Source organism: Molossus molossus, unplaced genomic scaffold (assembly GCF_014108415.1).
Source record: "Molossus molossus isolate mMolMol1 unplaced genomic scaffold, mMolMol1.p scaffold_m16_p_7, whole genome shotgun sequence".
Classification (NCBI taxonomy): domain Eukaryota; kingdom Metazoa; phylum Chordata; class Mammalia; order Chiroptera; family Molossidae; genus Molossus; species Molossus molossus.
The window spans coordinates 31261137-31287778 of NW_023425401.1; the positions used below are offsets into that span (position 1 = coordinate 31261137).

The window sequence follows — 26642 nt, forward strand, 5'->3', positions numbered from 1 at the left end:
AGTTGAGCATATATGTCAAATACTTGTCCTTCGAGACTAGACAGAGGTCATCAGAGTTGCATGATTTATTTTAAAGGACAGTGAACATCGTCAAGGAAGTCTGTGGAGTGGAGGGTGGGAAAGCCACCAAAGTGAGCTCAGCCGCCGGGTCTGAACTTGATTAAGCTTGTATTCTTTGTTGTAATTTCTGCTAATACCCATTAAATCTGTGAAGCAAGACTGAAGTACTGTTTATATGAAAAACATATATAAATGTTTTGAGATAGCATGCTGTAAATGAATCCAGTACTATATAATTACTCTGATAGCCTTCTAGTCAGATTACCTTGAAAATCCAAAATAATCTTACTGAACAGTAAGACATTATGATTTCATGGTTCGCCTCTATACCTCCTACATAGATGTAGAGTGCTTGTATCTAACAGGATTACAAAGTTACATACCTTTTTGGTATCTGTAACATGCCTAAAATACCAGAGTCCTCATTGGCCCGTTGTGCTTGTGAAACCACACTGACGTGACCGGGGGATTTGTTCACGCACCCCCAGAAGCCTTCAGGTGTCTTGTACCATTTTGAGAGAGGTGAGATGCTCTTTTTGTTTTCTTTAAGTCTTTCTTTATTCAGATCATCAACTTTTTTTTTAAACGTCCCCTTTCTAGACAACACACTGTGTGATTCACTTTTAACTGACCTAACATCTGTGCAGGGATAATTGAGCAACTATGATTGTTTTCTTCCTTCTACTTGCCAGCAAGTGAAACTGGTGAGCAGTGTGGCTGGAGGGTCGGTGGGGCCTCCTCAGGGGGGTCAGGAGGTGTGAGGAGGGGTGGGGAGAAGAGAGCAGACAACCAGAAACACATTTCTTCTCTGTTCTTCCTCAGTAGTCTAGAAAACGGTGAACGTGCATCTCTGATTGCAATGCTTCTGGGTAGTTTCAGTCACAGCTTTAAGTAGCCTCTGTTTAGAAACTCCCAGATCTGCCTTTCCAACCTTGGCCTCTGTATTAGTTTGCTAGGGCTGCTATAACAAAATACCACAAAGTAAGTGGCTTAAAGAAAAGAAATAATATTGTCTCACAGTCTGCAGGCTAAGGTCAATGTGTTGGTAAGGTTGGTCCCTTCTGAGGGCTGGGAGGGACCACCTGTTCCATGCCTCCTTTTTAGCTTCTGTGGTTTGCTGGCCATCGCGGTGTTCCTTGCACCCTGACCTCTGCCTCATCCTCACAGGCAGTGCTCCCTGTGCACATGTCTGTCTGTGTCGAGTCGTATTGGACCAGGTGCCTGCCCTACTCCATTACAAACTCATCTTCACTAATTACATCTGCAAAAACCCTATTTTTAAATAAGCTCATATTCTGAAGTACTGGAGGTTAGGACTTCAGCATGAAGTTATAGGGGAAACAGTTCAACTCATAGCAACCTCTCTCCTGAGTCCCATGCTGGTCCTTTGGGTGCCCGGCTGGGTCTTCCACCTCACCTCAGTGTCCCACCGTACCTCACACTTAACCCCGTCCGAACTGGTCAGACTCTCTCACTTCCCTTCTCTCTAACTCTCTTACTTTTCCTTTCTTCTTCTTCTTCTTTATCTTAGGTAGTAGTATCATCATTCCACTCAGGCACCCAAGGGAGAAGTCTTGTCAACTTTAAAGGGAGTTCTTTAAATGCCAGCCCTCCATGAGGCATTCCCCAGTTCTTCTAGGCAAAATCAGGCACTCCTTTTTTTCATGCCCCTCAGAGCGTTATTTCTTCTTTTCTTTGGCCCTCAACTCTCACATTCTGGTGAGTATATGCACACAGGGCTGCCTCTCCTTCCCCACAGGTGTGAGCTCTTGTAGGCCAGCAGGAGGTGCCATCCCATCCAGTCTGCCCACTCCCGCCCCCTTGCTGTGACTGCAGAGTAGAGGAGGAAGCATCCCGCAGGGGTTCCTCTGTAACACTGCTGCTCTGGGATGTCCCCAGGCATTGTAAGGCTGGTTTGGGTGGTGAATGACAGAGATGGTGTATTAAACACACACCACAACTTTTTTCTTTTTTGGGGACATTTTTTCAACCAGCTGACATTTTGGGACCCGCTAAGCGAGCTTTGTAGCACTTTGTCTAAAAATAGGCTCTCTCTGTCAGATGTTCGGAAGTCATTGCGTTGTGTGAAACATAGCAACACACTCCCGTTTTCTTCTTCTCGCTATTACCTCCGGAAACGTGGACTCTCGCAACGCATCATTGAAATAGTTTGACACTTAAAATACAAAATAGTGGCAAAGAGCATTTCTGGAAAAGATTCTGTGGATGTGCGTACTGCTTGAAAGTCAAAGCACCTGTGGCCTACTGTGCTCTTCCTCTCGGATCAATTTGATCATGTCCCGACCTTGCTCAGAAATCTTCACTCTTTGCTTTCTAGGGAAGGAAGACCAGGCTGGTTTTTTTTTTTTGTTTTTTTATTTATCTTCAGGTCCATCTCTGGACTTCAACTTCTAGTCTCATTCCACAGTGCTGTCTTTGGTGCACCCTGCCGTGCAGACACAGTCGGTTTCTCATCATGCTCCGTAGACACAGCGAGCCTTCGCGCACCTGCCTGTCTGCAGGCATGGCCCCCGCTGAAGGCATGTCCCGTTCACGCCATGACTGCACAGCTGAACTTCCCTCCTTCCCCCAGGCTCCGCTCACATTCCTTTTCTGCCACATAGCCTTTGATTCCTACCCGGATTCTGCTTTCAGACTGGTCTCTGTCTTATGGTCTGTCTTTCCTGCATACTATTTCTACGCTCTTTTAGCTGCCTTCCCAGACTAGAAGCTCCTTGGGGCCACGTTTCATGTCTGATTTATCTGTGTTCTTCCCCTCTCCCCAGTATCATCCCTGGTTTAGCCCACATATGGTCAGTAGATACCAGCAATGAATGAATATCCGAAGCATTTTTACATGGTGTGCAAAGGTATTAATGAATGCCAAAGCTGCTCTATTTGCCATTGTACAGTCACATTTTCTTTTTTTTTCTTTATTGATTTTACAGAGAGAGGAAGTGAGAGGGAGAGAGAGATAGAAACATCAATGAGAGAGAACATCGACTGGCCGCCTCGTGCATGCCCTCCACTGGGGATTTGGCCCATAACCTGGGCATGTGTCCCAACTGGGAATCGAACTGGCGACCTCTTGGTGCAGGGGTCGATGCTCAACCACTGAACCACAGCGGCTGGACTACAGTCACATTTTCATCTGAGTATCTAAGCTTTAATTCTAAAATCAAACACAGTACCTGAAACAAAAGTGATATGTTGGGGGAAAGGTTACATTTGAAATGATAATGCATGTACTGTGTCATCATATCTTCAAACCTGTCGTGTCTTTGAAATTCTGGACTTTATTATTTCAGTCCACTCTATGTAAAAGGAGATGCGAAGTGTCCGGAAATGTTTTTAGGTTTGAATTTTATTTTTTGACCGTGACGTTTTATTTTTTTTCCTTAGTGCATATTTGCATATGCTTTTATTTTCCACAGGCTACTAACTTTATGCTTTGTGCTTGTTTTATGTTGCAGATTAATATCCTTTCAAGAATTTGTAGCGTTTGAGTCTGTCCTGTGTGCCCCGGATGCTTTGTTCATGGTGGCCTTCCAGCTGTTTGACAAGGCTGGCAAAGGAGAAGTCACGTTTGGTAAGGGGCGTGAGTGTGTGCACTGAAGTAAGTGCAGGCTTGTGTGAGCGTCTTGCTTGTTTTCTGGAATGAAATGTATGGACGTGCGCTTACGAAATTAGCATATACTTTTCAACAAAGCTATCAGTGTTCGGTGGCTGCCGTTCAACTGTCTCCCTGTTTAAAAAAATGAGTTTCTGGCTTCGTAGTTTGATACCCTGGTGTCGTTTTAAGGCCAGAGAGGATGTGGCGGGACGCTTTCCCACATGTGGAAAGGGACTTCTGTTCCTCCCCCTCTGCTTTCTTCCTGCTGGCAGAGCGAGGAAGCTCACCAGCGGCCGAGGAACAGGGGACTCGTGTTCCCAGGACTTCGTGTCCTTGCCTTGTCCTCTGGGGGCAGCTTGAGGCCAGAGGCGCTGCACAGGAGGGCAGTTCAGAGTGGGACACGAAGAACCTTGTTCTTCTCTACCGCACGCCCCCCGCAGCTGGGCTGGCAGGGCCGCAGCTGTGAAAGGCAGGACCACCTTCACGGGTCCGCTGCCAGGCTGCAGAAACCCTGGAGCCTCTGAGCCGAGGAGGTGGTGGGGCAGTGGTTAGTTCTTTTTACACAGAAATGGGTGTCCTGGCCTGTGTGGCTCAGGGGACAGAGTGTTGTTCCGCGCACTGAAGGGTCTTGGGTTCGATGCCAGGTCAAGGGCACGTACCTGGGGTGCAGGTTTAATCCCCGGCCCTGCATGTGTGAGGCAGCCAATCTGTGTCTCTGTCTCTCTCTCTCTCCCCCTCCCTCCCTTCCACTCTCTAAAAATCAATGGAAAAAATATCCTCGGGTGAGGATTAACCAAAAAAAAAGAAAGAAAGAAAGAAAGAAACGCCACTGGAGCCAGATTTGACAGTGACAGTGCCTCGATCCCTTGGACTATGGAGTGTGTGAACCCGCTACCTGTGAAGAACGTGAGCGCCCTTGGGGGCATATGGATTGTGATTCAGGGGAGAGGGCTAATGTGCCCATTTTATTTTATTTTTTTTCTATTATTATTATTATTTTTTATCCTCACCGGAGGACATTTTTCCATTTTTTTGTTCAGGTAGAGTGGGAGGGAGAGAGAGGAACAGAGAGAGAGAGAGAGAAACATCGATGTGAAAGGAACACATTGAGTGGCTGCTACCCGCACAACCGACCAGGGCCGGGGACAAACTGCAACCGAGGTACGTGCCCTTAACGTGAACCGAACCCGGGTCTCTCCGGACCGCAGGCCGACGCTCTAACCGCTGAGCCAAACCGACCAGGGCTAATGTGCCCATTTTAAATGTCTCGATTCATTCAGACCTTTTGGGCTTGTCTTACTTGATTGGTTGTGAGAAATGTAGAAATGGGGGAATGCAGATGGTGTAATAGAACACCATCCATTCTGGAACGGTTCTGGAACGGTTCTGGAAGCGGAGAGACTTGACCACCTCCAGCTCTGCCATTTTTGTCTCTGAGCCAAGTTAATTACCCTCTCAGGTCTTCATCGTCCTTATCAGAAACAGGTCCTGACTGCATACAGGACAGGTAAGGCTGTGACAGACTTATCCTACAGCCGTCCCCCCTCCCACCCACTTCTCCATGATCATTGGATGTACAGTTGTTTAAGGCTAGATATGGTAGGGCAGAGGCAAAGCACATATATTTGCCTGGTTGTGTTTCCTATGATCTGGGAGCTCACATGCTTTCCATTAACACTTCATGCGGGTTATTTAACATTTAAAAATCCCTTGAATGATTTTTGTTTGTTTGTTTTCTTTTCCATCACCTAATTCCTCTTAGCATTACCCTAGCCACAACTTTTCAGTGGAACACCCATGAAAAATGTCTCCATTAAAATCTTGCAGTAATAAATGAGCAGCTAGCTCAGGGTGGCATTGATTTCCCCAGCAGAAGCCAGTTTGATGAGAATGTTACCATAGCGTTTCCTTGGGGTACACAGGACAAGCCTGTACGTTCTAGTGAGTCCAGCACAGGTGTGTTCCCTCCCGTCCTCCTCCTTTCTGCAGCGTCTGGAGGGTGGGAGCTGGGTTGGAGATTGGGGGCTGAGGGATGGACTCCACATGTTTCTCTGGACTCTGATTAATCTTCCCTTCGTGGGCACCAAGTGGCAAGGGATGTTGTTGCCACCAGCCATGCCACTGGCCTGGTGGAGGGAAGAAAGCAGGGACTTTCACCAGTGCAGGGATGGACGGGCATGTGCGTGGCATCAGAAGAAAGAACAGGTGAAGAAGCAGGGTGCCACCTGTGACCTGGAGAGAGGACAGTGGCTTCTGTTTCTGCTTCTTCCGACTAGTGTGCTGATGGGCAAGTCATTTCAACATTCTGAGCTGTATTTTCCTCATCTGCAGTAATCTGCCTTATAGGACTCTAACGGTGAACGACCTGCCACATATGAAGGTGATGTCTGGAAAACAAAGGCTTTTATAAAAATAACATCACTAAAAGAAGCAACTTTTGATAGAACAAGGGAGGGTCTTCCTCCCCTTCCTCCTTTTTTTCCTCTTCTTCTTTCTCCTCTTTCTCTTCCGTCCCCCTCCTCTCTCCCTCCCTTCTCCTCTTCTCGCCTTCCTTTATTTTTAACTTGCAGTTTAACCACTCACCAGTTAGCCAGTGACTTGCTTACCGTCTCTCGTGTGTTGAACACCGCCCCATCTCTGAAGGCGTAAGAGACTGAAGTGCGAGAGCGGGGCTGCCAAGGAGCTCCCATTCCAGGCCCGGCATTCGCTGCGGACGGCTGTTGTAGGGGAACGGCAGTCTCCCCAGGGCCTGGTCTTCACGCATTTGTTTCACGCTCTGCCTGTCTCACGGAACACAAGCAGTTCTGTCCTGTTAATGATGAGCGGAGGGGATCCTCACTCTGTGGGTGTCATAATGTCCCCTGGGTTTATTTGAGCTCTTAATCCCTATTTAGGATTAAACTGAAAGAGATGAATAGTATGAAGAAAATACTCAAATGACCATCCAATTCCAGAATAAGAGCTGACTTTCAGCATTTTTCATAAGGTGGGGTAGAGGCATCCAGGGGATGTGGGTGCCGTGTGTAACAGGTTTTGGTCCAAGTAAACGAACTCTGGGCGGGGAGAGTTGGGGGGCAGGGATGGTAGCTGTAGGGGTGTTTTCAGCAGCAAGTTCCTTTTAGAAGGAACTAGCAATAGGGATATTTTCCAGGAAAGTCCTGATGGGGTTGAAGACATTTTTTTTAAAAAGTGGAGTTGGGCATTAAAGAGGACTGCCTTAATCTATCCTGGTCTCCTGGACACGCAGTGCTAAGAGAATCCCAGGCTCTGACCTGGCTGTCTGTCCACATGAGGCTGTTGGGTTACATGCAGTGGCACTCACTCTTACCTCTGGGTACTTCCTTAGCGCCTTGTCAGCCCTCCACCCCAAAACGACCCTTTTGTATTTCAGAATGCCTTCTACTTGAGCGCGTGTCTTTGGGTGGGGTAAGCATGGAGTGATAAGAGAGGAAGGGCTCATTTTTCACCTGTCAGATTCACCAGGGGCCTGCCTGTGGGCCACAAGGAAGGCTGGCGTGTGGGGCTGCAGGCCCCTGCCTCCCAGCCTTGCATTCCACCCAGGGGAGCGCGGTGGCACTCATCGTCTGTTTACAGAGTGGGTTTCCACATAAGACAGGGCTGGAGCAGGGCTTTTCTGCCCAAGCTCAGTAAGCAGTGTGTTTGTCAACAAGCTGGGAGTGTTCCTGATCCTGAGGCTCAGCAAACAGGAGTCAGGTGGCGCAAGGGGCAGATCACCACGTGTCCGTTTCAGTGACAGCCTCTCCCTGTGTTCCCTGAGGCCTTATGGTCACCCCATTTTCCTGTCTAGATCACTCCCTGTGTTCACTACAATGAAAAGTGCTTCATTAGCTCAGGTTTGTTCCTTTAACCTAGTTCATTATGGTCTCCTGTTTCCTTTGAGGCAAAATATATCTCCAATATTCTTGTTCTCACCATGTTTTCTTATTTTGAGACCTGATATTTATAAAGGCATCTTGAGATAGCAACAGGTATACAACAGGATATCAGGCAGAACATTCTGGTCAGCAATTTGCAGTTCTGTATGTGTGGAGAAAATTTGTTTTGTTCTAATAAATGTTTCTTTCATTTTTTTTTTTTTAATTCTCACCTGAAGATATTTTTTCCTTGATTTTTTTTTTTTCTTAGAGAGAGTGGAAGGGCGGGAGGGAGGTAGGGGGGTGGAGAGAGAGATCGATTGCTTGCCTCCTGCATGAGCCCCAGTGGGGGCCAGGGATTTAACCTACAACCCAGGTAAGTACCCTTGACCGGGACTCAAACCCAAGACCTTTTGGTGCTAGGGCCCATGCTCTAACTACTAAACCACACCGGCCAGGGCTAATAAATGTTTTGGGTTTTTTTTTTGCATTTTTAGCCTGATAGTATTTTTGTTATGATAGTAATTTTTAATTTTTTAACTATACTTTTTTGAAGTATAGCATACATGATGAGGAAGAACACACTAATCATAAGTGTGCATCCTGATGAATTTTAGCACAATGTGTACACTTGTGTTATCCCCATCCAGATCAGAAAAAAAATGGTACCAGCACCCCACAGGTCTCTTCCCAGTTATTGTCCCCCAGTCCCAGTGGTAACAACTAGCATCTGTCACTGCCAGTTGCTTATGCTGGTTTAAAACTTACTAAAAATGGAACAGTAAAAAATGTGTTCTTCATTCTTACTCCTTCTGCTCAAGTTTTATTTGAGATCCATCCAAGTGTTTGTTGTATTTTTACTTTGTTCTTTTTTCTTTGATATATAGTATTCCGTTGTATGACCTTTTTTCTAATTTATCTGTTCATTCTAAATGTTGATAGACATTTGCACATTTCCAGTTTGGCTTGGCTGCTGCAAATGTGTGTGTGTGTGTGTGTGTGTATCCTTACCCAAGGACATTTTTTCATTTTTTGTTCAGATAGAGCGGGAGGAAGAGAGAGAGAGAAACATCGACGTGAAAGGTACACCTTGAGTGGCTGCCCATCCGCACGACCAACCAGGGCTGGGGACAAACTGCAACCGAAGTACATGCCCTTAGCGGGAACCGAACCCGGGTCTCTCTGGACCGCAGGCTGATGCTCTAACCACTGAACCAAACTGGCCAGGGTGATTACATATGTGTGTGTGTGTGTGTGTAGTGTGTGTGTGTGTAGGCATTTCTGGGTCATAGAAAATGTGTATATTTAACTTCAGTAGACACTCCCAAACTGTGTTCCAAATTGGCTGTACTGGTTTACATTCATTCATACCATCAGTGTTTGAGTGTTTTAGTTATTTTATGTCTTTGCTAATGCTTGGTATTATCAATCACTTTTATTTTAGTGATGTTTCACTATGCGATTTTGATTTCCATTTCCCTGATTATAAATGGGTTGTGTAACTTTTAAAAATATTTGTTGGCTATTTGAGTAACCCCTCTAGTTGTGTTCTGTATTTTGCAGAATAACCTGACCCTGTGACTTGCACTTTCGTTCTGAGAAACATAAATTCTTAATTTTAATGTAGTGCAATTGATCAGCATTTTCTTATATGGTTAGTGCTTCCTGTGTCCTGTTTAAGAAATCTTTGCTGACCCCAAGGTCATAAAGATAGTCTCCTGTATTATCTTCCAGAAGTTTTATTGTTCTCCTTTCAAATTTAGATTTTAGTCTTTCCAGAGTTTGTTTTTTGTTTCTTTATTTTTGTATGCAGTGGAGGCTCAAGCCCCCCTCCCCCCCCCCCGCCAGGCCCCATGGATATCTCGCTCCCCAGCACCATTTATTGAAAGGGTCACTCCTTCTTTCTTTTTTTTTTTTTTTTTTTTTTTGGTACGTGCCCCTAGCAGGAACCGAACCCTGGACTCTCTGGTCCGCAGGCCGACGCTCCAACCACTGAGCTAAACCGGCCAGGGCTCTCCTTCTTCCATTGTCCACAGTGACAGTGCTGTCATCAGTCAGTAAGGGTCAGTTTCTGAACTTTTTGTTCTTCTGTAATTGTCTGCTCTCTGTGAGTGCTACGCTCAGTCCCTGCAGCTTTGTCCAAGTATCTGGTCAACCCTACAGTTTTATTTTTTGAGATTATCTTAGCTATTCATGACCTTTAGCATTATCAAAACAATTTTAGAATAAGTTGTTAATTTTCACAAAAATCCTGCTGAGATTTTGAATGCATTAAATATTTACAGTACCTTTGCGTACCTTGTATGTGTGTAAATTTCTGACTCCCTTCAGGTGATGTTGTTTTTTTAAGTATTTAAATAAAAGTTTATATAGTAACAAATGTTAATCTGCCCACGTGACCACTTTTTGGAAGATTTGGGTTGGTGAAGACTAAAAATTTGGAAGAGAAACGGTCTATCTCTGTGATGTGTCATGGAAAGATGCTAGTGTACCTCTCCCGAGTTGTGGCTAGGCCTGTTGCCAACAAGAAGCAGGGCTAAGCCTGATTCCTGATTCCCTCTGGGAGGGACGGTAGCAGGACTGTGAGCTATGTTTTACTTCTGAGCTGAACAGTTTTAAGTTTGTGAATATTTTATTTGTATTATGTCAACACGTATTGAACATAATAAATGGAGAGAAACTTCAGAATTCTGTGAATTTGAACATCACTTAATCAAATTTTGGTTAATGTGGGCCCTGGCTGGCTTGGGTCTGCGGTTAGAGCATCGGCCTGCGGACCAAAGAGTCTCAGGTTCGATTCGGTCAAGGGCACGCACGTTCCTCCGTTACGGTTCATCCCCGGCTCTGGCGGGAGGCAACCAGTCGATGTGCTGCTCTCACATCAATGTTTCTCTCTCCCTCCCTCTGCATTGTCCCCCCTCTATCTGAGATAAATGGAAAAATATCCTCAGGTGGAGATTAAAAAACAATTTTTTTTCATTAATGTGGGAGAGGAAGTGCAAAAGAGAGTAACTCGTGGTGGACGGCAAGCAGGGTGAGAAGAGGGAAGAGGAAATGATACTGGTTGATCGTCTAAGTCACTTACCCAAAGGAAAGAAATAATGAATAAAGCAACACTATATCCTTTGAGGAACAGCAAGAAGGACCCTTGTGAATTGAGAGAAGCAGGGAGCCTAGTAGGAGAGCAGCTCAGAGAAAGAACAGATCTGGTCAAGTGGGGCTCTTTATGCAAAGGTGAGGACATGGACTTTGATGGTAAATGAGCTGGGAAACCACTGTAGGACTTTTTTCTTTAGCACAGGAGTGACATGATCCAGTTTATGTTTTAACAGGATCACTCTGGCTACTGTGTTGGAAACAGGGAATAGAAAAGTTGGAGTAGAAAGAGAACAGTTAGGAGGCTATCGCATTAATACAGGTGAGGCATTGTCGTGGTTTGGACCAGAGTGAGGCAAGGGGTATTCTGAAGAGAGAACCAACAGGATTCTCTGATGGATTGTCTCCAGGCTGTGACTGAAAGAGAGCGAGGAGACAAGAATGACTTCAGAGTGTTGGCCATCTGTCACCAACATGGGCAGGATTGCAGACTTGGCGGTGGGTGCTAGGTGGGGGCATAGGATCTCACTTTGAATGTGTTCGTTTGGTGCCTATTGGATATCTAAGTGAGGAAGTCAGACAGGCCCTTGGATATATGAGTGTAGCATTTGGGAGATAGTTATCTGATAGTCATAAGCAGATAGATGGTGTTTGAACTGGATGAGATAAAAGAATGAGTAAAGATAGATAGAGATACGTTTCGAATACTTACTGTATTGTAAGATTGAAGATACAGCAGTGACAGAATTTTTAGAAAATCCTCTTCAGAGCACTTATGTTTTAGGGCGGGAGACAATAAACAGATAAAAATTATATAGTTTGGGCCCGGTGGAATGGCTCAGTTGGTTGAGTATCATCTCGTGCACTGAAAAGTTGTCAGTTCATTTCCAGTCAGGGCACATGCCTGGGTTGAGGGCTTGATCCCCAGTCAGCCTGTAGATGTTTCTTTCTCACCTCTCTCTCTCTCTCACAACCCTCCCCCCCCTTTCCGTCCTCTCTCCGTGCACGTCCTTGGGTGAGGATTAAAAAATAAAGTACGTAGTATGTAGTTCGGTGCCAGGAGAGCCTGTCTATAATATAAAGCAGGCTACGTGGGTGGCAGCGATGGAGGCTGTCTGACCAGACCTGGAGGGGTGAACTCCGAGATGCTGTGATACGGCTCCTTGCAGGAAGAGTTGGAGCTGTGGGTGTCAGGAGGGGATGGTCATGTGAGGCATGCTGCAATAGTCCAGGCAGAGGTAAGGGAGGCCTGGACTGGACTCATCTCTGGATCCCACCAGATCCATTCTGAGAATGAATCATATTTAACTTGGCTCCTGATTGTCTGGGGGGTGAGAGGGAGTCAAAGGAAAGGAAGTAGCACTGGGTAGTAGCTACTGAGCTTGTTCTGCTCCAGATATGTGGTTTTACATGATCTCTTGAGAGAAGGAAAGTAACCCTCATTTTTTTTTTTAAGTTTGATCTCTTAACTATATACCCCTCTGAGCTAAGCAGTTTATATGTACTTTAGTATTTAATTCTCACTACTTAGGAGATGTATACTGTTATAATTCTCATGAGGAAATGACCTTGGGGAGGTTAAGTAACCTGTCCACAGTCATGGAGTTGACTGTGGTGGAGCCAGGTAGCAGCCTGATGACCTAGTCACCGAGCCAAACTGCCTCCCTCTGGTGGTGGCCATGCTGTGTGAGGTGGCCTCGTCCTTCTAAGCCAAATAAGTGCCAATGAATCCATACTGGTTTCGATCTATATCAGATAATAGGGGGGTTTGATAATTTCTCAGGAAGGATCAATGAACAATGAGCAAAAGCATTAGTTGAGATTTTGTTTATATGGAAGAATATACCTGGATTAGAGTTCTTAGTATACGCAGAGAGTTGCCTTGGTTATGTGGACATCCAGGTAATAGAGTGAAATGCACTTGACTTGGGCATTACCCACGAAGCTTTATCTCTTGACATGAGCAGAGTTCTGAGTGGAGGAGTGGATCAGAGTAGCGGCGTGGGAGGAAGGTGGTCTTTGCATGGATTGAGGATCGTAGAGGAGGCCCTTGATTGAAATGTGCAGCTTAAGAGACATGGGTGCTCAGGGAGAGGGTGCTGTGTGACGGAGCACCCCACCACAGGTCCTGAGCAGGAGTTTTTATTGATAGCTGTGGCAGTTGCGTGTCTCGAAGAGTTCTTTAGAGCATGGGGACAGGAGCCAAACGACGCTGGGGAAAGATGGGTTTTGCTGCATTAATTCTATTGGGGCAGAGCTGGAGGCAGACATGCCTGTGATCGTTGCGTAGGCTTCCTAGTACCGCTGTGAAGCTGGCGGGCGATCGCTCTCGTTTTGTGAGCAGAAGGACAGAAAGTCAGGGCTTTAAAGGACTTGCTGGCCTCCAAGCAGGTTAGTGTGGACAGGTTTGTGAATGGTAGTTTCCCAGACACTTTCATGTTTCCAGTTTCTCATTTAACAATCCCGGGAGAATAAAGCATTTTCATTATGAACTTTAAGAAAGTGTGTGTGTGTGTGTGTGTGTGTGTGTGTGTTTAATGAAACTGTTAATCTGTTGTTGTTTTTTTAATCCTCACCCAGGGATATTTTTCCATTGATTCTTAGAGTAGGAGGGAGAGAGAAACATCAATGTGAGAGAGACACATTGATTGATTGCCTCCCACACAACCCGGACCGGGTCTGGGGATTGAACCTGCGACCCAGGTATGTGCCCTTGACTGGGAATCAAACCCGAGATGTGATTCCCTTTGGTCCTCAGGCCAGCGTTCTAACCACTGAACCACACGGCTAGGGCCTGAGTACATTTTCGTATGCATATTCCAGCAGAGAATGAGACTACTGAATGAGACAGTGTGATTTGGAAGTAAATGACCTCCGTGTTGATAAGACTTGTAGCATGCCTGGGTACTGAGTGTCTGGCCCGAGATCCTAGAGACACTTCAGACGCTGTTTCGGTTCATGGGGTCAAAAATCCACTATTTACAAAAAGCTAAATACGGATTTGCACGATTGACCATAATGGCCTCAATTTTGCAAGATAGTGGTATCAAAGAGCACTTCCAGTTGGTGGGATAATTTGAGAATCACCCATGCTTCAAATGGCTAAAATATTGTACTTTTTGCTACTTCATCGCTCCGTTTTCAAAACGGGAGGGGGGCTGTTGAGATGGGGGAGAATGTCAGTTGGAGAATGAAGAAGATAACCTTGTGAAGCTCCTCCTTCCTTAACTACTGCCCGCAGGTGAACCTTTCATGAGAAGACTAGAGGCCACCAGATTGGGAGTTTCTGCCCTGTGTTTTGTCCTTGTTGTTGTTTTGTTATGTTAATCCTCACCTGAGGATATTTTTCCATTGATTTTTAGATAGAGTGGAAGGGAGGGAGGGAGAGAGTGAGATGAGATAGAGAGAAAGAAACATCAATGTGAGAAAGACATCAATTGTTGCCTCCCACAAGACCCTGACTGGGGGCAGGTATTGAACCTTCAACCCAGGTATGTGCCCTTGACTGGGAATTAAACCCACGACCCTTCCGTCCTTGGGGTGATGCTCTAACTGCTGAGCCAAACTAGTCAGGGCATGCCTCTGTTGTGTGTGAGCCTGCGTGTGTGTGTGTGTGTGTGTGTGTGTGTGTGTGTGTGATGAAGGGAGAAGAGAATTTGTGATGAGGAAAGAAGGTGTGAAGAACACAAAGAGCTAACAAAATCTTAAAACTTGGAGCGCTGGGAAAATGTGACTATTTTACACTATACTGCTCATTAAAAAAATATTCACATTATACCATTATTCTTTCAGTGTGAGAGGGGAATAAAAGTACAGTTTTTCTAAATTGGAAAATTTGCTATAATCTTGCTACTCATGACTGATTTCTTCCAACAGTTGCAGGGTAGGTTTTGCTCTGCTAGGTCCATAAAGAAATAAAATTAAGACCACACTGCAAGTTCTCAGAGAAAAATTACAGTGTAGGTTTATGTTGGGGGTGGATAGTTAGATGTTTTAATTGAAATAAAAACAGTTTTCTATGAAGATGGAATCACTGTGGGTATACATTTGCAGCACCTCTGCTCTCAAAAGCATTTAAGCAGGGTTAGGTGTATGTTGAAGCTTTTGCAAGAAAATTATTTTTGATAACACCCATCTAAGGAAACTAGCGAATTTATTTTTTTAAGCAATATAGATATCATGTTTGCATTTAGAGAATGAGTTGGGATTCTTCGTACTGCTTTAAGCATTTCAAAGAGTTGGAGGGTTTTGGTTATGTTCTTCTCTAGTGGTGAGGAAAGTTACCAGTAATTAACACAGCAGATGATTAAAGCGAGCACACACATCTGGAGAGTGCCCACAGTCAGCTCTGTGCCTCAGAACGCCCCTTTCGCTGACCTACTTTTGATGTTATGAAAGACCACTAATGATTTCTTCCGTCCATTTGAAAATAGCTTCTTCTAGCAGATGGATTGAAAACATCTCCGTTGGCCTCTTTTGCTGCTGGTGTAGACAACACATGTGACGGAGATTAACATTGGATGCTAAATACCGACCAGCCTTTAACCTTTTCTCTTGTTAACCAACGTTCACCACTCTGACTTAAATTGTGTATTAGTCTTGAGGAATTCTAGATCCATCAGGTTTAAAATAGGAAGGATGCTGATCGAGAAGGCAGACCACAGGTTCCCCCTGCAATCGGTGGGGGTGTTCATGACAACCGTGGACTCCCTGGCTCCATCGCAAATCCCCTGAAGCGGAATCTTTGGTGTGGGGCTTGGGAATGTGTTTTGGACAAGCTCTTCCAGGGAACATGGTTCACCTTGCAATGGAACAATGGCTGGAGTAGTTCATGGCTTTCTTCCACAAATGTGGCCCAGAGACAGGAAGGTGACTGGTTTTGTAGGAATCACAACTTTGTCTTCTGTCCCTACTAGAAGGACCAAGTTCTTTTCTAGAATGCCACATGACCTCATGTCAGGGCAGTCCCATTCCTCGCCAAGTACAGAACTGAAAGAGTTGTAAATTAGCCCTAATTTTTACCTAAGCCGACACAATCTATGACTTCAATATAATGTTCAGCTCAGCTCGCCTGTGTGTGTGTGTGTTTGTGTGTGTGTGTGTGTGTGTGCACTCGCGCGCGCGGTATGTCTGTGCGTATGCTTATTTTTTTTTGAAAGATACTCTTCCCCACTGTACTGGTTCAGAATAAGCATATTCAGAATAAGAATACTAAAAAGTTTACACCTGCGTGTTCAGAATAAGAATACTAAAAAGTTTACAGGTCTCAGCACGAACTCCATTTTAATGAGAAGGGCTGCGTGTGAAGGACTTGGTCTGTACTTACTCCGTTTTAATGGCACCCATTTTCCCCCTGGAACTTCCTCGAGCGAGCCTGAATTGTGGCCAGAATACTTCTTTCCTCTTCAGACCCTTCACTGTGATTAATATAAAAAGGCACTTGTCAAAAGGGTTTGAAATGGCGACCTTGATACGGGAGCCTGCTGCAGCAGAGATAGGCCTGCTCCCACTTACTCCATTATGTCATTTAACTCACCAATTCAACGGTCTGTCTCTGCTCCCTGCTTAAAGGAAGGTGCCCTGTCTCTGCTCCCTGCTTAAAGGAAGGTGCCCCGTAAGCTGTTGTTAACCACATCAGCAGGGTGGGATATTATTGCACTGAGAGTGAAACCACACCTTTCTGTGGGGATGGAGCAGCCTTAGAGAGAGCCCCCCAGGGCAGCTGTGCAGAGGTGGGGGGTGGCTACTCTCCCTTCGCCTCCAAAGCGATTACTTTCGAGTTTATCAGAAACACCCTTTTTGTGTTTATTGTATTAATGCAGTTTTTAGGATCCGTGAGAGAGAGAGAGATTATGGTTCAGTGTTTGAGATGATGTAGCTTGATGAACCTTTTTTATTTTAATGGAAAATGTTTCCGTCAATGTGCAGCTTCAGAAAGTGAATCTTTTGGAAATTAAAGTGCATTAATTTAGTTTTTCTGTATGGAAACAAAAACGTAGAACGGTAAAATTTGCATAAGTGAAGACCTTGATGATTTCAGATTATAGTGTGGTGGAGGTTAAGGAATAAGAGCCCATAGAATTTGTAAAAACAAATTCAGTCTAACCACTTAATGGCATGTGCAAGTAATTTGCCAATTAAATATTTCTAGTTATCTGAAAGATCTCCAAAGTAAAGAGTGGAGGTTCTTAATCTTTCTTAATTTCATACTTTCAGAAACATAATAGAAAATTACTTAGTTTTTGATCACTTTTTATTCAAAGTTTTAATATATGAGCTAGGAGAAGGATGGATTTTCACTATTTGAGGAAAATTATTGCTTTTTGAGAAATGTATAAACTAGGATATTTCCAAATCACTCTGTGCCTGATTCTTCTTTGTATCATTCATAAATATTTAGTACCCAGAAAATATCTTTCATTATAATTAAGCCTTTAGATTTTGGAATTTTATCGTTTTAATAGTCACCATGTTTTAGAACACTGTGCTAGGCATGCTTAACTCTAGAACAACCTTCCAGGATACGTATCGTATTCCCATTTTACAGATGTAGTAAGTAAATAATTGGTGTCAGAGTAAGTAATTTGCCCAATGGGCACTCACCAGTAAGAGGCAGAGCTGACGGTCTCAGGTTTTTCAACAGTAGCTTTATTGCACTCATTTAAAGTATAATTCAGTGGTTTTTATATTCCCAGATTTGTGACACCATCTCCCAGTCAATCTTAGAACATTTTTGTCACCCCAACAAGAAGCAGCATACCTTAACAATTCTCACTCCCTCTCCCATTTCCCCCTATTCCTTCCAGTCCTAGGAAATCACTCATCTACTTACTGTCTGTCTCTATGGACTTGCCTATTCTGGACATTTTGTATAAATGGAATAATTCAGCCTGTGATCTTTTGGGACTGGCTTCTTAGCATAATGTTTTCAAGGTTCATCCACATTGTAACATTGTAACGTGTAACAGTACCATATTCCTTTTTTTTTTTCTTCTTTTTTTGGGGGTGTGGGGGAGGTTGTTAATCTCCACCTGAGGATATTTTTTCCACTAATTTTTAGATAGAGTGGCAGGGAGGGAGGGAGAGAGAGCGAGAGAAACATTGATGTGAGAGAGACACATTGATTGGTTGCCTCCCACATGACCCTGACTGGGGCCAGGGATTGAACCTACAACCCAAGCATGTGCCCTTGACTGGGGATCAGACCTGCGACCCTTTAGTTCGAGGGCCAGTGCTCTAACTGCTGAGCCAATATGTTTTTTCCAATATGTTTTTTGTGGAAGGGAGAGAGAAAGAGATAGAAACATTGATGAGTGACATTGATCGGCTGCCTCCTGCACATCCCCTGCTAGAGACCAAGTCCACATCCTGGACATGTGCTCTGACCGGGAATTGAACCAGTGACCTATTGGTTAATGCTCAACCACTGAGCCACACCAGCCGGGTACCATATTCCTTTATATTGATGAATAATATCACATTGTAATGGATAATATCACATTTTGCTTATCTATCCTTCAGTTAATGGACATTTGGGTTGTTTTCACTTTTTGTCAACTATGAATAATGCTTCTATGAACATATGTGTACAAGCTTTTGTGTGGACATATGTTTTCATTTCTCTTGGATATATACCTAGTAGTGGAATCACTGGGTCATATGGTAACCATGTTTAACTTTTTGAAGAACTGCCAAAGTGACTGCATCATTTTACATTTTCACCAGCAGTGTATAGGGTTTTAATTTTTTCACATCCTCATACACACTTGCTATTAGTGGAGGTGAAGTGGTGTCTTATTGTGGTTTTAATTTATACTTCCTTACTGGCCAATGATATCAAGCATCTTCTCGTATGTTTATATGCCATTTGCATGTCCTTTTTAAAAAAAATATTTTTTTCTTTATTGATTTTAGAGAGAGAGGAAGGGAGAGGGAGAGAGAGATAGAAACATCGATGAGAGAGAACACAATTGGCCGCCTCCTGCATGCCCCCCAACTGGGGATCGGGCCCATAACCCGGGCATGTGTCCTGACCGGGAATCGAACTGGCTACCTCTTGGTGCAGGGGTCGATGCTCAACCACTGAGCCACACCAGCCAGGCATGTGTATTGTATGCCTTTTTTTTTTGAGAAATATCTACTCAAATCTTTTGCCCATTTTTAAAATTGAGTGATTTGTCTTTTTTTATTGAGTTGTGAGAGTTCTTGGTATATTCCAGAGTTCTTTATCAGATAATATGATTTGCAGAAATTTTTCCCATTCTGTGGTCTTTGTTTTCTTTTTTCACTTTGTTGATGGTATCCTTTGGAATATGAAAGTTTAAATTTTGAAATTCAATTTACCTGTTATTTTGTTATTGCTTGTGTTTTTGGTGTCATAGCTAAGAAACCATTTTCTAATCCAGAGTCTCAAAGATTTTTACCTATGTTTTCCTGTAAGAGCATCATAGTTTAAGCTCTTATATTTAGGTCTTTGCTCCATTTTGAGATAGTTTTTGTACATGGTGTGAGGTAGGGTTCTAACTTTTTTTTCTTCTACCTGTGGGTATCCAGTATCCCAGCACCATTTATCAGAATGAATCTTTCCCTATTGAATTGTCTTCACAGCCTTGTTGAGAATCAGTTGACCATAAATGTAAGGGTTTATTTCTTGACTCCCAAATCTGTTGCATTTTTCTACATGTCTGGCTTTATGCAAGTACCATATAGTCTGGATTACTGTAGCTATGTAGTAAATTTGAAACACAATTTTGTTCTTCTTTTTCAAGATTGTTTTGGTTATTCTGGGTTCCATGAATTTCCATATGAATTTTAGGATCATCTTGACAATTTCTGCAAAGAAGCCAGCTGGAATTTTGATAAGGATTACACTGAATCTATAGGTCATTTTGAGGAGTATTGCCATCTCAGTATTAATCTTCCAGTCTCTGAGCATGAAATGGCTTTCTATTTATTTGGGTCTTCATTAATTTTTTTAACAGTGTTTTATAGTTTTTAGAGTACAAATTTAGCACGTCTTTTGTTAAATTTATCCCTGAGTATTTTTTTCTTTGTGAGGCTATTATAAATGGAATTGTTTTCTTGATTTCATTTGGGGGAGGGGGGTTGCTTATTTTCAGTGTATGGAAATACAGTTGATTTTTTATTATTTATTTATTTATTTTTGGTACGTGCTCCAAGCAGGAACCGAACCCGGGACTCTCTGGTCCAGAGGCCGGTGCTCCAACTGCTGAGCCAAACTAGCCAGGGCAATACAATTGATTTTTATATATTGATCTTGTATCCTTCAACATTGCTGGACTCATTTAATAGGTTGCTTAGTGGATTCTTTAGGACTTTTTATATACAAGATCATGTCATCTGCAACCCAGCTTTTAAAAATCCCAGTCTTTCTACTACAATATACTCTGTAGCCTGGGAAATTTATTAACTTAGGGGAAATTAGTTGACGTTGAGGTTATATTTAGGAAGGAAAAAGTTGCCACTTTGTAATTGTCTTTTTGTAATCTGAAAAGAAAAAATACAGCAGACTTTTAGGCAGGAAATATTTGTGGAGAAAGCAAAGTCCCACAAATAAACTCAGAATCGTTGAGCTTATTTGGTGAAATCTTGCTTTAAATAATATCACCATTATTGATATGTTATGGGAAATATAGGCCTTCCAAACATAATTTGTTTGGCACAGTCTGAAATAACAATAATTATACTTTAAGAGATAAGCATTCTAATTTGTTTTTACTTTCAGTAGGATTGGGCAAGCTATGAAAAATAGGGCTTTAAGTATCCAAAAGACTTCATTCATATTCCAGTGCTAATTCAGTTTTGCTTCTTTGCCTACACCTCTTCAACCTGTTAAGATTTTAAGACCTTGTGTTTTAGGCTGGGAGAAACCTTCTTCTGATTCTTTTTTCTTTAACTTTTTTTTTTCCCTTTATTGATTTGGAAGGGAGAGGAAGGGAGAGGGAGAGAGAGATAGAAACATCGACGAGAGAGAACATCGATTGGCCTCCTCCTGCATGCCCCCCACTGGGGTTCAGGCCCACAACCTGGGCATGTGTCCTGACCGGGAATTGAACCAGTGACCTCTTGGTGCATGGGTCGATGCTCAACCACTGAGCCCATTGGCCAGACTCTTCTGATTCTTTTTAAGTTAGTGATAAATCTGCCAAATAATGCTTCTTTGAAATCTGTCAGCTGGTGAGTTATGAGTTATCGTTATATATGTAGTACACTGAACTAATAAGTAACCAAAAAACCTAAAACATTTAGGATTTCCTCTTTTCTCTCCAGGACTTCAAGGTAGGTTTGCAAAGGTCAAGGAATGGGAAAGGTTTAGTGATGGCATGGCCCTGAGGATGACTCCTGGAGTTTTTCATGGTAAAGCTCATGGAATTTCCCATGGAAACCAGAGGTTAGAGCAGAATTTGCAAATCACTTTGGTTTTTCATTTCTGATTTTCCCCTATAAGATGGGAGAAATACTCTTACCTTTCACTGTCTCACGAGGCATGGAGAAATCTTAAACAGTCACATGTTAAGTGAGAAAGCTCTTTGTATCTCCTAAAAGGAGAAAAGAATATTAACCTGAGATGACAGTACAGTGTTTTCCAAAGGGAGAGGGGACATTCCAGGAGCCCACTGTGTCTATTGGGCTCATACATGTTGTTTCTATTCACGAACCTACAGGAAAGTGTAGGGACCAAGCACTTAGGGTAATGAATGCCTGGAACAACTTACTGGAGCAGGGTGATGTAGTCAGACACTTAGGCACCAATACGATATTTTTGGAGAAAATGTATGAGTCTTTTAGAGTGACATTTAATATTTTAATTTTTTAAGTTGATTAGCTATGAAAATGAGTAAGAACATTGGTAATCTTCCTCTTTACCACTAAGCCTCCTTCCCTCTTGCACATTTGGTTTGTCCAATTGAAGGACCTGGTAATATTTTGATATTTGAGTACATAAACCTCTGTCAGGTAAGTGAAGATAATGAAAAATAATTTTTGCAGAAATTGTAGAGGGTAAAAAACTCTCGATCTCATTTTCTGCTGAGTCCACAACCAACTGTTCTTCCCATAGCAACCCTTTCTCCACCATAAAAGTAGTATCAACTCCTTGGGGTTTAAAAATAATAACATTGGCCACTGGCAAGTAATGCCAACATCTATAACTACCTGGAGCAGGACCTGGGGTGTCTTAGTGACCCCAGGTGGCTCTGGCCCAGTGCACTTTAAATGCAATGAGCCCTTCCTTGTGCTATTGTTCTCCACTGAGAACCCCCTTCCCAGATCATCTGAATGAATCCCGACGGCCTCAGGACCCAGGTCGTGAGCCCTCTGTCCTCGCACTCCGCCTCCTCGCCGTGAGGGGTGCTGCAGTGTGGCGCCTCGTGCAGTCTGCGGTTTGGATCTGCTGTTCGGTTCTTCCCTGTGGGTTAGACTCAGGTGTAGCCCCACGTCGTCTGTAGCCTGCCACGTCCCAGCAGGCCTAGCCCACGGTGCTTGTCAGCTGTGCTACTTAGTAGTCGATAGCTGGTTAAGGACTAGCATTCTTTTTTTTTTTTTTCATCCTCCCCCAAGGACATTTTTGCCTTTCAGATAGAGCAGGAAGGAGAGAGGGAGGAAGAGAGAGAAACATCGATTCAAGAGAGACACACTGACTGGCTGCCACCCAGATGACCCCAATTGGGGTGGGGACAAACTGCAACCGAGGTACATTCCCTTAGCGGGAACTGAACCCAGTCTCTCTGGTCTGCGGGCCGACACACTAACCGCTGAGCCAAACCGGCCAGGGCAGGACTAGCATTCTTAACAGTTGCCCAAACTCTAGAACAGCTGACACCTGGTGACGGGGCCACACTCTCAGGGCCACGTAGTTTGTAAGCTGTCCTACTCCAGGGAGCACCACTCACACGGGCCATGAGGGGAATGTCATCCTCCGGATTGTACCACATGGTGGCCCTGCGTGTCCTCTTGCATCTACAGGTGGCCCGTGCTTACACATTACTGTATTACATAGGCTGGTCTGGAGAATCTTTCCTACTTCCTTCTACTTCGTTGTCTGTTTCATTGGGAGGTTTAAAAATTAGTAAGGAGTGCCCTGGCCAGTTTGGCTCAGTGGTTAGAGCGTTGGCCCTTGGACCGGGGAGACCCGGGTTCAGTTCCCGCTAAGAGCACATACCTCAGTTGCAGTTTGTCCCTGGCCTCGGTTGGGGTCGTGTGGGAAGTGTCTCTCACATCGATGTTTCTCTCTCTCTCTCCCCCCCTCTCCCCCTTCTGCTCTAACTGAAGATAAATGCAAAAATGTCCTCAGGTGAGGATGAAAAAAATAAAATTAGTAAGGAGTGAAGCTACCCCCTCCATAATGCTTTAGGACAATGTTTTTCCAAATGAAGTCCTGGACTGTTGTATCAGAAAATTCTGGGACTCAGGTTCAAATGCAGATTCTTTAGCCCCTCAGTAGACTTGACTGAGCCAAGGAGTGGGACTGGAGGGTTTCATAAGCAAGACTGATGTTTCACTGAAATCTTAGGAAGTGAGTGTTGAAACAGCTTCTCAGTAAGGGGGAAACTGTAGTGTCTCAAAGGGTTTATACCACTGTCCTTAACCTGTTGCACTGTTGCGATCTTAAACCTTTTCTGACCCATTTAAATTCAAACACTACTTAGTGAGTGACTGCTGTCTGCCCTCCACTGTGCGGCCACTGCGAGACTCAGAGGTGAGCATGGCCTTTGCTGTCAAGGTGCCAGTAATCTGTGGGGGAAGAAGAGATATACAATAAAGATGTGTAGTCGCACACGTAGCTGCATCCATCTACATGCTCTAGAGCGATGTCTTTTTAAAAACAGATTATTATAATAGTACAGGTCTGTAGGGTTGAGATATACCTTAGGGGTCACATACTGCTCTCATCTTCAGGGGGGACTAGATTTCGATACTTCAGGCCAGTATTTGCGGAGAGGTGAGCTCTGTGGAATAGTGGAAAAGGCTCTATCTAGGCTTAGGGTTCAAAGTTCAGTTTTTCATTCAAGTCAGAGCTGTAGTAAGTCTTAAATGTTAGTTACTTTAATTAATGGAAAGGTAAGATTTTGGTTAGGGTGAGGCACATTTTTACTTCATTCACTAATTTTGGGGTAACTTTATATCTATTTACAGGATAAATCATATACATATTACAATGTATAGTAAGTGCCTTTATTTGGTTATTACCCTCCGTTACTTTCTGTGGGGCACTGAGGGAGAGGTCATGGAAAGGAGGGGCCTTGTTTTTGACAGCCTTCCTGTGATTATTAAAGCTTTATTTCATCAGAATGCTTGACAGAAAGGAATGTCTGTTTCACCAGAATGCAAAAAAATGGCAAGAAAGCCATTATTGTTTGCGTATTATTTCTCTAAAAGTTTATTATAGTGTAAAATGTTACTTAGTGTAAAAATGTTGTGTTTCCCTTTTGGTTGTATCTTTGTCATTTGAACATCAATTTTCATTAGCTAATTTATTGTTCTAGATTAGGAGATTGTGGGAGCTGTCCTTAAATCTCTGTTGGGCCTGCTTTATTAATTTTTTTAAGTATGTTTTTACTGATTTTTAGAGAGAGAGAGGAAGGGAGAGAGACGGAAACATCGATGTGAGAGAGAAGTATCAATCGGTTGCCTCCTGTGTGCCCCCTACTGAGGATGGAGCCTGCAGCCTGGGTATGTGCCCTGACCGGATTCGAACCGGGACCTCTCAGTCCATGGGACATATCAGTCTGTGGGACAACGCTCAATCCACTGAGCCACACCGGCAGGGCATATTGCTTTATATAGCTATAGAACCTGAGAACTGGAATGGAGCCGCAGATGACCTGGGTTAATATCTGTTGTTACCACTGAAGACTTACACATATAGTAAGTAACCACGAGAACAATACCAGGCACAGTGTAAGTGCCTAAGAAATTTCAACCACCACTTAGTACAATTTGAACCCAAGTTATTTAGATTTCAATTTGGTAATTTCTTCTCAAGTGTTTCAGAGCTGAAGAAAACTTGTGGGGTCTCCTTCTACCTAATTCATTTCACCGAGGACCACCCCTCAACCTTCCAGATCCTCTGGGAGTCGTTCCTTTTTTCTTGTAAATCCCGATTCTTGATTCATTTCATTTTTCTTATGTCCTGTCTCTTTTCCCCCCCTAAAAATAGAGAAGACAGAATAAATGTAAAGAAATCGAGGGTTGCCCTTTAAGACTTTTTATTTTACAGTCAGGGCCAGCCAGAGGTTTTCTGCCACCTTTTATAAAATTTATGCCTGGCATAATTTTGAATTTTACTACCTTCTCTGTGCAAATACACACCCGACCTTATGCTGATGGCGGCACTACTGTTTCTTCATGGCAAGACTTTAAAATTTTCTGGAAACTTTAAACTCATGGAATAAAATCTTGTGGGTGTAATGGGGGTGGAAATAGGAAATTTGGGGGAAACAGTGGAAACATGTGCCAAAGTTTTTGGAACCCTTTAGAGGACGAACGGACTTTGTTCTTTTTTTACATTTTAAATAGACACAGAGGTTAAAAAACACACACACATGCACAAAGTATCAGGCACAGTTTGCTCATAAAAATAAGCAGGTCTAGTAGTTATATTTAATGATGTGAAGGCCAGGACAAATTTCATTAATAATAACCCGTGTTCCCTCTTCCCTCCAAACACACTTTTTTGGGAGGAGAAGACTTGTAAATAAAAACATGAAGCTTTAGAAAAGTAAGGTTTTTCATATTGTTGTTTTCTTTTCTCTGTCAGTCCTCTTCCCGTTTTGTAGTGGAGGCTAAAAAAAAAAAAAAGTGAAGAATAAATAATAGAACATTTGGTAGCCCATCTTAAAATGGGATGATCTGGACCATTTGAGAACTTCTGTCAGGCTCACTGTATGCAGTGAACAGTGAAAAAGTCGGGCTGGCGTGTCCTCCCGCCCTTTGTGTTCAGTGTGGTTTGATAAATAGTGGAAGTTTTTAAAGCTCAAATAGGCTCAAATAGTGCTGTAATTGTGCTTTAAGATTTGTCTAACTGATTTCTAAATCCTCAAAAACTTCAATAATGCAATAAAAGACTGTTTAAAGTATAATGTCATGTGTTTCTGTATGTATCGGGCTGGGGTAAAGTAGGTTTACAGTCGTTTGTATGGAAAATAATGCAATGATTAATGAATAATAACACAGGAATAAACTGTGTTTTTTGTACTCACACCTGTAAACCTATTTAGCCCACCTCTGTATATGTTTCCTGCTACTGAAATTTTTATTATATCCCATACGTCTAGACAACAGTAGTTGTTGAAACAAAATATATGAGATTATGATATTAGATATCTAGCTTATTACTTTGGTTTGGTTTCCTACTACCTTTCAGGTGTGTATGTGTGTGTGTGTTCTTTTTTCTCCTTCATTTGGTGGGATTATTAACTTTGACTTCTTAGCTGGTTCCATGAGGATTCTGACTTTTATTTCTGCCATGGTTTTGTAATCTGTGTGTTTTTTAAATTGAGTTACTTTTTATAACAAGAAGAGTAGCAGTATTCATTTAGTAACAGATTTTATAAGGTCACACCTGATTGGCTTTGTTTCAGTCAACCTTTCTCTTCTCTTTTCAGAGGACGTTAAGCAAGTCTTTGGACAGACTACAATTCATCAGCGTATTCCATTTAACTGGGATTCAGAATTTGTGCAACTACATTTTGGCAAAGAAAGAAAGAGACACCTGACATATGCGGAGTTCACTCAGTTTTTGCTGGTGGGTCTACCTTTTGAAAAGAGTAAATAAGTAAAACTGGATCCTGATTTACCTCACACTTTCTCACCCCAGGCCAAACCATCTATCTGGAAGTGTTGCTCTGGTAGGGTATAGACACCACAGGGTGAAGTGGGTCCTTCAGACTGTGTAGAACCCCATTATGTTTAAAAGGGTTGATACATACTGAGGTCCCGGGAAATCAGGCGATTTGCTCAAAGGTCATGTAAGTCAG

General features: G+C 43.2%; 1 protein-coding gene across 2 annotated transcripts in view; it reads left to right on the forward strand.

Moving 5' to 3' along the window:
• The window catches only part of SLC25A13 (solute carrier family 25 member 13), a 188821-nt gene that overhangs the window by 61645 nt on the left and 100534 nt on the right, over positions 1-26642 (forward strand). For both annotated transcript variants that reach the window (XM_036247320.1, XM_036247321.1), the window contains exons 4-5: positions 3534-3649; positions 26271-26410. In XM_036247320.1, the coding sequence (XP_036103213.1) occupies positions 3534-3649; positions 26271-26410 (256 nt within the window). The remainder of the gene's footprint in view (positions 1-3533; positions 3650-26270; positions 26411-26642) is intronic.